This window comes from Eretmochelys imbricata, chromosome 6 (assembly GCF_965152235.1).
Source record: "Eretmochelys imbricata isolate rEreImb1 chromosome 6, rEreImb1.hap1, whole genome shotgun sequence".
In the NCBI taxonomy this organism is placed as follows: Eukaryota; Metazoa; Chordata; order Testudines; family Cheloniidae; genus Eretmochelys; species Eretmochelys imbricata.
In genome coordinates, this window is record NC_135577.1 from 26,904,032 (window position 1) to 26,917,552 (window position 13,521).

The 13,521-nt window shown below is 42.2% G+C and overlaps 1 protein-coding gene across 6 annotated transcripts in view; it reads left to right on the plus strand.

Annotated features, from left to right (window-relative positions):
• Positions 1-13,521, plus strand: part of TSPAN32 (tetraspanin 32) — a 72,740-nt gene that overhangs the window by 40,417 nt on the left and 18,802 nt on the right. For 2 of the 6 annotated variants that reach the window (XM_077818270.1, XM_077818272.1), the window contains 3 exons: positions 2,231-2,332; positions 3,755-3,847; positions 6,664-6,747. In XM_077818270.1, the coding sequence (XP_077674396.1) occupies positions 2,231-2,332; positions 3,755-3,847; positions 6,664-6,747 (279 nt within the window). Of the gene's footprint in view, positions 1-2,230; positions 2,333-3,754; positions 3,848-6,663; positions 11,246-13,521 lie in introns of those variants that run through there. The other 4 variants (XR_013346321.1, XM_077818274.1, XM_077818273.1 and 1 more) reach the window with 4 other exon arrangements.

The window sequence follows — 13,521 nt, forward strand, 5'->3', positions numbered from 1 at the left end:
GACTAGCTCTAGAAGTCAGTATTAGAGGGCAGGCCAGGTAAAGGACAGTCGATATAGCCACTAATTAGTGTCTCATGTCAGGCTGCCAGTGGGTGATCTCTTCCTTTACGCTCACTGTTTGAAATCTAGTCTTTCCAGAGTAGCATGTCTGGGACTAATATACAGTTTGCTTAGGAAGAGCAATTGGTTGCTGTTTAGACAAGAGACTCAAGTTAATGGTCTGTTGATGGAGAGGCCAGTCAATCCTTAGGACTGTGGTAGTACTGTAAAGTAGTAATACCAAAGTCACAAAATGACCAACCTCCCTCAACTTTTCTGTCTTTGACAGGCAGACACAATGTGTGTCCCATGGTGCAAGTGGCAATTTTTAATTTCCTGGGAGCAGCTTGTTTTACTGCATTTGGCAGTTTTGTAACTTCATCAGACCATTTACTAGTGCATTGCTAGGTCTCTCTCTAATCACACCCGTTATGTTAATTGATTATGTTCTGTGTAACAGCAAAGCCCCATCACCCCAAGGAGATTAGAGGTATTCTGTGGATTAGAACCAATGGATCAACCAACTGGACTACAAATTGCCAGCTATTCCCTCTGCAACTCTCTGAATTCTGTGGCAGTGCTCACATGAAATTCTCTCATTCTACCACTTCTCGCTTTCAAAGGTCTATCAAGCCATTGCTACAAAATTAACAATCTCCTTAAAACGCCCTGTAACAACAAAAAGAGTCTCAAACTCCCTTTATATCTATTCCCTGTTTGATACTTATGGAGAAATATTTTGATACAGTACCAAAAGCCTAAAATCCATACCTACTGTGAATTAGGGCCAAAATGAAGTCATCTTTGCTTCTCCTCCCTCCTCCTTAGTTATAAGCCCCTGGTAGAGACTTTGCAGTTGGGACAGCCATGGAAAGTGGAATAATGTTACAGTAATGGCTGGCTAACACTTTCAATTGATCCCTGTTTCATCTCTGAGCTGCAAAGAATAACACACACAGTCTTTTTCTAAGTAACTTTCTAAGCAGAACCCTTAAGAGTTGATGTAAAACCTTGCTGAGAGATGGGTTTGCTCCAGCTGCACTTGTTCCCTCCCCTTCCCCTTGCTGTCTGTCTCACTGATTAATTTTCTGTTCTAAGTGCTAAGATTTGGTCTCAGACCCATTCAGATCAATATTGGAAGAAAAAGAGAAAATGAAAGAAAGAAATAGAATTTTACCAGCTGCCGGCTAGAACCAAGGCCAATTGAGAATTTTTTTTTCTTTTGAAAGCTGAACAAAGATTGGTTGAGATTTCTGAAGCTATGAGATTTCATATTTTCAGTGAATAGTTAGGGCCTGATTCACCAGTGCATTACTCTGGTTTTACACCAATGAAAGTCCATTGATTTAGAATAGAGTTACTTTTGTGTTATGCTGGTGTAACTATCTACCTAAGGTACTTATATGGCACCCATTATCTGAGTGTTTTAGTATCTCACCATCATTAATGTGTTTATCCTCACAACACACCTGTGAGTTGGAGAAGTGCTGTTATCCTCATGCTGCAGAAGGCAATTACAGGCTGTGAATTCCACTGGGTGGCAGGGTACCTAGGAGTTAGGCATTGCATTCTTGTGTGGATTTAGCCCTAAGTGACTTGTCCAAGGTCACACAAGAAGTCTGTGTCAGAGTAAAGAAGGGAAGTGCCTTAACCACTGGACCATCCTCCTTCTCTGGATTACATGGTAGTAAATTAGGCTGTTTTACTCAAACAAAACAGCTTAGAGCTGGTCAAAAATTGTGAACATTTTTCAAAATGTTTTGGGGAAATAATTTTGTCAAAAGACTTGTAGTAGAGCTAGTTAAATACTTTGAGTATAAAAATGTTGGTGTATAAAAACAAAAAGGCCTTTGTTCATATGGTTTAATGGTGTCACATAGAAGGGAATGTAGGAATTAAATATTCCTACAGTACCCATGTTCCATGTTAGTCAGGTAACTAAAATTAATTGTAGTAATGGAAACCAAACAGGTAATGTGCCATATATTATACTGAATATTTACCTCTTAGTACTAATCCCAGAAACAGCTGCAGTCTATTCCATGGAAGGTGTTCCAAAAATGTCCTCCCTAGAATTGTAGGAAAAATTCATTCCTGGCAAAACAAGAAATGCAGTTCAAATTCCTCTTGTCTATATTTGAGTTTCATTAATAGACCTGAGGTAGCCTGACCAGACATGTCTTTTTTGTAGGTAGAAGATGCCATGATGGATGTGTATGATTCTGTGTACGAGGAAGTGAGGAGGAACTTGTCCAGCTTCAGGAGGCAGGAACTAGCTACCATCCATGAAACAGTAAGTTACTTCCAGTCTTGGTATATCCAGGCTCAGGAGATCTTGCTCCAGGGTGTCTTTACATTGGCTTCAGTTAGCTTTGGATCAAGCCTATATTCTTCTATTGTCTGTACTTCCCAAACACCATAGTGGTTTTTTGTTCCTTAGGTCACAGAGCTCCTGCTCAGTTCTCCTGTGGCCATTTCTTTTCTTTTCTGAGCTTGGCACTGCCAGGTTTGGCTGGCTGAATTAGCAGCAGGATGAAAGGATTAGTAGGACTTGCATAGGACTATAGATAATGATGTACTACAAATATTAAAAGACTTCCAATCATCGTGCAGTGATTATGACATTTTCCCCCCCTTCACCTGCCACCCCCACCCAGTTCTCACTGAGGAGACCCGGGTTTCTGAGCATCACTTTCACCCAAATACCAAGAGGCGATCTCACCTCCCTGAGAGAGCATTTCACACCACACACCGTGTAGTCCCTTTGCCATTCCATGCCGGTTCCTTAATGGTGGCTGAAAGGTAGGAGCCCGCCTCCAACGTTGTTGTTGCCATTCCAGAATCAATAGCCTAGGGGTGCTCCAGAATGTAAATATGATTGAAGGCACAACTTCAACAATATGGCCAGCTGAAGGTAAATTTCCCACTGTGGAAGCATCAGGGCAAACAATGTCTGGTTTTTTGTTTTGTTTTTATTTTTCAAAGTTTTAAGCTGCTAACGTGACAAAGCAAGCCACGCAGCTCTGAGGAATCCTGACCTAGCAGTGCAGCGTGTAGGTATAAAGGAGAGCTATCATCCCAATTCTGTGGTGCAGTAGGTAGATTAATGTGATTGCACAGAGCCTAGGGATTGCTTCGCTTAGTGTGTGCAAGATGAGATAACACAGTGGCAGAGAGACTGTTTCTTATGGAGAGAAACACAGGAGTCCTCTCTAGACAGCTGAGTAAAGGAAATGCCGTATCCTTGCACAGCCAGGTCTGTTTGGATAGTGATCTAATGTCATGCTGTGGGACTAGAGGGGAAGGTCAGTACTGCTTATTTGTTTCTGGACTCCTCCCTCTAGCTCTGTATTTTCTGTCCTGATTTCTCAGCAGAGGGAATGGCAGATTAATTTATGGCTCTGTGAATGGACAATTTAGGGCCCAATACAAAGCCAATGGTAGTCAATGTAAAGGCTCCCACAGGTTTAATGGGGAATGGATCAGGCCTTAAGACGTTTTAACCTATGTTCTTAACTGCTAAAATGATATATTTATAATGCTACTTGCCCTCTGGAACCAGGGGATCATGAAATCCTGGCCCAGAGCAAGGAAGACAGAGAAAAATGTTCATCTCCCCCAGATGCAACTCATCCTGCAGCAGTCTGCCAGAGAGAAGGTTGGTAAGGGAAGAGGAACCCAGGCAGTGATGTAGTTTTTGTTTCTTCTGTTTCAGTTTCTGTGCTGTGGAAAGCAGTCACCCTTTGGAGAAACAGGAGGCATTGAAAAGGAGACATGTCCATCAGAACCTATGGGCACAGCCAGAGCGGTAAGGGAATCATCCAGGAGCCATTTGTACTGTCAGATGTCAAGGATGACCCATTAGCTTTTCAGCTACTACTTAAACTAGCTCAACTGACCTAACTCGAGTGTGGGGGGAAAGCACCTTTTGTCTCAGTCTAGACAAGACCTAAATGACTACATGTGGTGCAGAGAAGCAGTGAATTTGGGTCTCACTCTTTACCTTGGTCAGCATTTTCAACCCCAATCCAGCCCTACAACTGCTGCGGCTCCCATGTTGTTTCCTTCCCTCTGGATAACTGGATTGACTGGCCTCTCCATCAACAGACCATTAACTTGAGTCTTTTGTCTAAACAGCAGCCAACAGCCCTTTGGGCCAGTGCAGCAGCAGTATGATCATTATTCCCAAACTCTTTCCATGGAGATACTGACAAGACCTTCTTCCGTCTCACCTGCGCTCCAGGCTCCCAGCTCAAAGCCAGTTCCCCCCTTGCTCTCACCAGCGACCTCCATTTCCATTGCACCTTTGACTGTGTCTATTTGGAACTTTCTGAGCCATATTTTCACTTGCATTTTTGCCTACTATTGAAGGGAAACTCCAGGTGGGATGAGAGAAATGATGATCTTTTGAGGGATAAAATGAGGAAAGATTACTGCCCACGTCCCTTGCCATCACGCCTACTTCTACTTACTGGCTGCCAAGAGACACCTCCTCACATGTATCCATTAGAAGAAGGGCATTGATTTTTTTTTAATTAGAAATACAAACTGGCGTCTTGCTGACTGAAAACAGCAGCTAGGAGAAACTGCAGTAGATCGGTGGTTCCCTGAGCCACAGATACAATTCTATAGCTGTTCCTTTGCCCGGTTTGATGTTTGCCGCTCTAGAGAGCCTTGAAAATGCTGGATCTCTTCAATTTGTCATTTCTCAGATGCTTCTTTTCTTGTCCTCTGACTTTGCAGTGGACACATGATGTCACGCTTCTGTGTGATGTCAGATGCCCATCGGTCCAATCAGACATCTCTATTTGCAGTTAAATTATGAAGTTGGAGGTACTTTGCTTGCTGATAGCAACAAGCTGAGCATGCAGATTTTCATGTGTAAATTATACATACTGCCCTTTTCCAGGGTATTAGAGAATTACTAAGAATTCCCTGGGAAATACCCAGCTTCTAGGAACCCAGAAACCTGGGGTTTTTTCCATTCAAGGGCCTAAACCACTTTTCAGTAAGCTCTTCAGTTTTTTTGAGAAAGCAAATAAACAGAACCAATACCAGATGATCTCGGCTGCGAGACTGTAACTTGGATTTTTCCCAATAGATTTGCCTGGACTGTGTAATTTTGTTCTCCATTTGACCAGTTGTACTAATGAAAGTTGCCATCTTAATATGTGTATTTGTCCTAGGAGACAAAATGATTGTGTTGCTATGGTTCTGCAAAGACATGATGTATTAGTGCAATGTCAAGGAGGACTTGTGGCACCTTAGAGACTAACCAATTTATTTGAGCATAAGCTCCCTTTTCTTTTTGCGAATACAGACTAACACGGCTGTTACTCTGAAACCTGTCAGAGTGCAATGTCCTAACGCAGACTGTATAAATTCAGAACTTCTAATTATCCTGCTTGTCAGTTTGCAGGACCTGGGACAATTTCATGATGATTCAGGGTATTATGGGATAGCAACCTTTCTGGTATGTCCGCCTTTTGAAAACTGAATTCTGAAGTGTAACTTTCAAAACAGACTGCAACTGGTAATAATAGGGCTACAGGAAAAGAAGTGAGGGGAAGAAATGTGTCTGCTGCCTGGTAGTGCAGGAGCAGGGTGCTTACGTGGCGATTTATGCTTTGAATTCCCTCCGGCTGATGGTAAAGGGAGATAAACTGCAGTGATGCATTCTGTAGAATGTATGGGAATGGAGGAAGTGATCTTGTGTCATAGCAGCTGTGGCTCATTTTATCTTTGGGTTCAATTCTGCAAGGTTCTGAGTACTCTGGCCTGATCCAGCAAAGCATTTAAGCAAGTGCTTAACCTTAAGCATATGAATAGTCTGTCCCTCTGTCTGTCTGTCTCTCACTCACACTCACACACAGACTTCAGTAGGACTGTTCATATGCTTAAAATTAAGCTTGAGCTTAAGTGCTTTTGCTAGTTCCAGCCGGAGTGCTCAGCATCTTGCAGGATCGAGCCCTTTACTAGCATCGCATTGCAGACTTAAAGCACAGCATGTCAGAAGACCTGCGACAAACATTATTTTGCATTTCACATGCCTCCATTCCATCTTCCTTTTTTCTTCCCCTCTTTCCAAAATTCTCTCACTCACTCACACACACACACTCCCCAGAAATCTTGAAATATATTTTACCTGGCGCAGTTCCAAAAATATCACTGCAACGGCAGGTGTACTATAGGAACTGACTGTGGAGAGCACAGTAGGGCAACAGAACTAGGGAGACATAGACCCCATTCACTACCAAGCCAAGGCTCCATGGCTCAAAGTATAACACAATCTGCAGCAGAGCGCAGGTGCCAGAATTCATGCCGCATACAGTGACAGGTAAAGTCAAGAAGGAGGATTTGCACTATAGCTGCAGCTCTCTGCTGGTTGAGGAGGAGGAAAGCAGGATAGAGCAAACCTAACTTTGATTCCTGTTGTTTAGACAGAGGCTGTCTCTACAATAGAGGGTCTGTAAGAGACAGGGCTTGGAAACTGCTTCTGCTGTGAGGGATGATGATGATAAACCCTGTCAAGCAGAGAGAGATGGGGAAGCCTCTGCAGGGATAAAAGAGGTGAACTCCTCCAAGTTGTCACTGTGCTTTCATGGAATATCTCTGTCATTTCAGGATTGCCTCCAAGAGATCCAAGACTTCCTAAAAAAACATATGGACTTCGTCTCTGTGCTGCTGATCATCACAATCTGCTTCATGGTAGCTACCTTCCGTCCTTTGGTACCCTAATTTTCTGAACAAGCTGAGGCAGGGACAGTTCAGTGGCTTGAGAGGGCAGGTCACATTGAAAACCTTGCGTGCAGGAGTCAGGTTTCTTGATCTGGCGGTGATAAGCCAGCAGCCTGGAGTTTAGTAACAAAGGAAATAACCTTGATGATGTGATTCACCACAGAGACTAGGGGAGGAGCTATCCAGTAGGGCTGCCAGTCAGACTGAGGAATCACAGCCAGTTCTCTGCTGGAACAAGCTCGGTAAATTCCTGGCAGCCATAGGTTTTGTGCTGAGCTTGGGGAATAGGTCTGGAAATTGGCTTCCTCAGAATTTGAATCCCATTGTCTAGGGTGTTGAGTCTAAGCATTTTGTCCTGTGGCTGAGGATGTGCCATGGTCTAACCACCACATGATCTAACATTACTTTGTGGTGTTTAGAGCTGGTCAAAATATTGTCATCAAACATTTTTGGACCAAAAATATCTTTTCAACCAAAGGAAACATTGCCACAGAAAATGTTCATGTTGGTCAAAAATTTTCAGTGTTTTAAAGGAAAAACCAAAATTATTTTGGTAAAAGTTTGATCTCTTTGAAAACTTATATGAAAACCCAGATACTTTTACCAAAAATGTCTTTTTTTTAATGGCAAATTTTTTGTTGTTTAAAAAAAGTATAAATTGAAAACTCATCGTGGGAAATGTCTTTAAAAAAATTAAAATCTCCCAAAATCAAGTTTCCTACAAAAAAATAATCATTGGCAGTTGTAGCCAGCTGTGATGTTACTGTTAGATATGCAAGACAGCAGCTTCCTGCAGGAAGAAGTTGTGGAAGCTCGGCCTGTTATACACAGGACGTCAGCTGCCTCCCAGCTGAGGCAACGAGGCCAGGTATCAGGTGATAACTTGAAGATCATCTGGTATTAGGTGAGCCAGCAAGTAGCTCAGTTGAGCTGGAGAGCTGCAGGGAGTAGAAAGGCTGCTGCTGAGGACAGAACCCAGTTCATGAGACACTCTGGCAGATGGCCTGTGTAATCTTGTGGGGAACAGGCTAGGAAGAAGAAACCAGAGACTTGTCTTGACTCCCAGGCATTCTGTGAAGTGTAATCCTGTACGGAGTAGACTGGCCTCTGCAGAAGACCACAGGTCAGGAGAAAAGACGTGATTGGTGTGCTGAACAGTTATTTATTTTTGAATAACACTGAAGTCCTGTAGAAGAAGGGGCAGGAATCCTGTGGCTGGAGAGTGTTATTGGTGCATGAGCAGGTGAGATGGGAACCCACTGCCTTACAGATATGCAGACATGGTGCATCTGGCCAATGGTTGGAAAATGCTGCTAATAGAACAAGCCTGTTCTAGTGTCTAGTCACCACTTGGCAGACACAACATACATTAATTACTTTTACACAAAGGTCCCGCACTTGTAATAAGATATGCCAGAAGAGAATACTGACCTTCAGACCTGTTCCATGTACAGAATATTAAGTTCCACCTGCTCTAATAACTCTCGAGTTGAACTTCAGTTATTGAAGCAAGATTTTTCTGACCAGGTCTGTACGTATAGTTGGTTTCAGACTTGTCACGATCACCCTTAAATCTACCGAGGCTCACTGTGCAATGCGGAGTTATTATAGCTAACTTGCTAGACATGAGTGGATGACTCTGACCTAAATACATGGTTGTAATACACTCCAGGGGTCGCCTGGACTGTGAATGCTGTATGAAAGCAGCAAGAGTCCACAAAGTGAATCACACCTGCCTGCCAACTCCTGCATTGAATATCAGTTTGTCTTTTTAATAATGATGGAATAAATATTTGCCCTTTCTAAAGTTTACTGATTTGCCCAAGATGTTAGTCTTAGCTATTCTCCTCTGAATTGCTGTGTCAGAGGATGGAAGATCAGCAGCGGGTAGAACTTTGATACTATTGCGGGAAGATGGCACATGAAATCGTGGCACAGGAGCAGATGATGCCTGACCTGCTGAATTCTGATAGGCTGAGAAAACCCTTCTACTTCAGCCAATTAGAATACAAACATAACCATAAAATTGCAAATCATAAAGGTTAGTGTGCAACATTTCTGTTTTAAACTTTTATCGTTATGTTGGGAACAGCTGCTAAGCAATCTGACTTATAACAATTCCATGCAGGGTATTTCCTGATGCATAGAATTACATAGGAATATAGAATTCTAGCACTAATATTACAGTGGTTATGTTGATTCTCAATGTAGATTAGCTCCTCCCATGGAAGTATGCATGAGACATACCAGATGCATTATACAGTGTCACATCTTGGAATATTTGGGGTAGTGTTTTCACAGTTTGGGTATAGGAAAATCTCACTCCAACTCTACTGAAAGAAAGTTGTGGTTTTTATTTCATAGCTGTGAAATGGCAGCTATCAACTAAGACTGGTTTTGAAGAATATGGTGGGAGGAGCCTAGTCTATTTCTAAAATATTTTTACCATTATGATTGCAGGATGCAAAGAAAAGTGTACGATGGCTGCCTTAGTTATTGCAGGTGTTGCTGTCTTCCAGCTACCAATGAGCTGTTCATAAATGTTCAAAAATCAAACTATACATTCAAAGAGGCACTTTCATATTAAGGCAAACTTTTATAAGGAACATATTGTTACAGCCACCATTATTCCCACAGCAACCTGGCTTCTGATATGTTGCCCATGTAGGTTCTGATACAGCCTTCAATTATACGATCACACAGTTCTGGGCAACGTGATGTACCATGCAACAAATTAGTATACTACAGAACAAAGGAACTTCATTCCTTTGAATACGCAGAGGCACATATGTATGTGATGTATGTTGTATTACTCCAAACAGTACATACTGAGATTTTTTTCAATCAGAGACTATTGTAGTACAGACTGTTCACACACAGGAGCAGACTTAACTTGGTTGTGGGAATCTGAACCTTGCATTTCCTGACTTATTCTCACTTCTGATGTTACGGTATTGGAACTGAAATGAGAGCCCCATTGTGCTAGTTGCTGTATATTACACAGTCTCTGCCCCAAGTAACTTAGTCTAAGCAGACCAGACAGAGGATGGGAGAAAGGAAGTACCATTATCCCCATTTTACAGATGGAAAATTCAGGCACAGACAGATAGTGACTTGTCCCAGGGTCACACAGGAAGTCTGTGGCAGAGCAGTAATTGAATCCAGATCTTCTGAGTCCCAGTCAAGTGCCTCAATCATGATATTGTTCTCTCCCTCTCTGTTGAAATTTCAACCTTAGTATTTCACAGTAAAGTAACTTCTTTGTGTATACAACAGCCTGATACAGTAGCTCATTGATACCTGTGAATTATTTTCAGTATTGATATGTGTGTATCAGTACCTTTGCACTCAGGTGAAGTAATATCCAACAATCAGTACTGATATTTAATTCTTTGCCTCTCTGATTCCTTAGGTTTATGGAATGATTTTAACTTCATTCCTTTGGTTCTCCATCTGCTTCAGCAACAATCTGGACCGGAAAGGCAAATATATTTTCAGAGAGACCTAGAAAACAGTCGCCCAGCTTCCCCACAAGAGCAAGGATTTCCAACCCTTGAATTGGGAAACCATCCAAAAGTTATCCACAGAGTTCCCTGAGAAGCTGTGGCTAGGTGACTGGAGCTGGGCCTTAGACCTTCATGTTTCCCTTTACTGCATTACCTGCTTCTTCTGCATTGCCAGCTGACTAGTGGGAATGATCATCGGGCAGCACAGGAGAGGAAGATGTGACATTTTCTGTAAAGACCAACAGAGAGTGTGACAGGCAGCTAGCTGGAGAATCAGGGCCATGTAGAGACACAGATAGGCATGTTTAGCATTCTTGTGAGATGTGGATGGTAGCAAGGAACCAGCCAGCCCCTCACCCAGAAAACCACCCATCCCAGCTAGCCAAAAACCAAACCCTGATCCAGTCACTTCTGCCACTGCCTGAAAACTGACAGTTTAAAACTCCGTCAGAGTGCCAAAACATATCCCAGCAACAAAGAAACTAAAATACCATCAAGAAGGAAAAGAAGTCCAGTTAATACCCCTCAGCCAGGAGAATGTCCTCTCAGCCATAGCCAAAACAAATGCACCATGCCAATCAATCCCTCCACAAATCTTGGCAAAACAGCCACTTACATTTAATCCCTCACACACGCACACACACACAATCCACACAACACCACCAAATAACCAATTGCCCCTGGGAGAAAGAAATGCATTAGAGGACACACAGGATAAGTAACTTAATTCAACTAATTATCCACCAAGTTTCCCACAGTCCATTCTGTTCCTGAACTACAAACTGGAGAACTAATGTAAATTTATAAATGTGTTTGCCAAAACAAAATTTAAAAAACAAATAAGAAATTACGGAAAGCAAAATAAAGATGGTAGCATTTAAAAGAACTTCAACATGGGATGTTACAATGTATCACAAGATAACCAATCAAATAAATAAATTCATGCGGAGTACTCTGAAAAACTGGGCACTAGTTCTCTCAAAGAGGGCACCCAAAATTAGTTTACATTTCTGACAATTTGGCTTTAATCTCTGAGACTCAGTTAACTCAAGGTCCTATCAGTCATGTTACATGGACAAACTTTATCCTAAATCTACACTATTCTCACCATGTGACTACCACTGTGGAACTATGGATGCTTAAGTAAAGATCCTTATCAATCCACCAATATGCTTATGTGTCAATGAGATTATGGGACTGCCCATGGCAGTTCAACCAAATCTCTCTAGAGTTAGAATATAGAAATTTAAACAAGTTACGTATCAAAGTCAATTTGATTAAAAATTGCTTTGCCTTGGTGATATTCATAGCTAAACTCTTTCCATTATGCACATATTCAATTTATAATGCACCAAATCCCACATATATGTTTCATGGAATAATTTTAAAGCTATTTGTAATTTCTCTGGAAGCTCACAAATACTGTAAACCCTTTAACCAAATATTCAGCGGTGGCAAAAGTCTTGAGCTTAACTAGACAATTCAAAATTCTTTTTCTCTTCTCTAAGAAGTTGTCAGTTTCTTGTGACTGCAAAAGATGGACTAGGGCTTCTCCACATGACGACTTAGTGCACGGTAAACTGGGGTGTAAATCTACAATGGCACTAGCCTGCTGCTCACCAACTGGGTGTGTGGACACAGCTGCCATGCACTCTTTTTGCTGCGTGTGTCAAACAGCAGTAGTTCAAAGCACACTGCAGAACTTTTAATGGACGGTAGCAGGGTCCATACAGCCGGTTACTACACAGCAGGCTTGTACCCTGTGGATTTACACCCCAGCTTGCCATGCATGAAGACCTGGTCTACAGTGAAAAGTTACATCAGTATAGCTATGTCAGTGAAAAAAACCACACTCCTGATGGACATAGCTATGCCGACATACCCCCACCCCCGTGGACGCCACTAGTTGATGGAAGAGGTCTTCCATCAACATCACTAGCATTGGTTGGGGAGGAGGTGTTCCTACACCAGCAGAAAAACCCCTTCTGTCGCTGTAGGCTGGATTACATGACGAGGCTATGGTGCTATAGTCTGCGTAGTGTAGACATACCATCGGTCTCTGTGTGGACAAGCACCTAGGCTGATTGCTTTAACATGCTCTTAATCTTTCTGAGAGGCATCTTTGCTGTACCCAGGCATGATTTCCTGTTACAAATAATACTATGCTCAGTGTAATGAGTTCTTCTAGCCTCGACATTCTCAGTTACTTGTTGACTTAGGGCCAGATTTTTAAAGATAGTTAGGAGCCTAAAGATGCAGATAAGCACCTAGCGGGATTTTCAAAAGCACCTAGGTGCTGAATGCCCATTGATTTCCCATCTTTTGTTTCCCAAGACATCAGGTGTTAGCAAAGAGGGGGTGCTCTCAGTAGCCACCTGATGACAGTCCCACTCTCATGCAATCTCATCCAGATGTTTCGGTTTCTGTGAGCAAATTGCTGAACAGAGCTGTTTTGTACAGTTTCTGATGAGCCATGGGGCCTGGCTCCTCTTCCAGGTAAAGTTGATGTGGGCTAATTAGAAAGCAAACCTCATTTCTGATAGGTTTCAGAGTAGCAGCCGTGTTACTCTGTATTTGCAAAAAGAAAAGGAGGACTTGTGGCACCTTAGCGACTAACCAATTTATTTGAGCATAAGCTTTCGTGAGCTACAGCTGAATCAGATGAAGTGAGCTGTAGCTCATGAAAGCTTATGCTCAAATAAATTGGTTAGTCTCTAAGGTGCCACAAGTCCTCCTTTTCTTTTTGCTCATTTCTGATGACATTCTGAAACATCCAACCAGACAAGTAGCTTGGGACATACCAGTTTGCACTATACATTTTAGGACATATATCAGCTTGCAAGATCCTTTGCCACCAATTATGCCTTTAGTGTGATACTCTTTTAAGACAATTGTTAGTCCAGGCTCCAGTCAGCAATCTGCTTCCACAAACTGCTTTTGTAGGTTCCCCTTGCGGTGTATCTTGAACAACTTTGCACAGCACCACCTTCTTTCCCAGGCCACAGTTTCTCCATCAGCATATTTAGAAGTCTGCACAGATACCCACTTTCAAACTCCTGTCTTTATAGAGAGTCTCATGACATTCCTTGATAATTGTGTAGTTGTTTAGTTGGTCATTATGCAGCAATGTAAACTTACTTGACCCATTTTCTTGGTTCAACACCAATAATTTTGATGGTAATGAAACAATAAGACAAAACAGCTGTACATGTCTCTGTACCAATTTGTGTTTATTTCC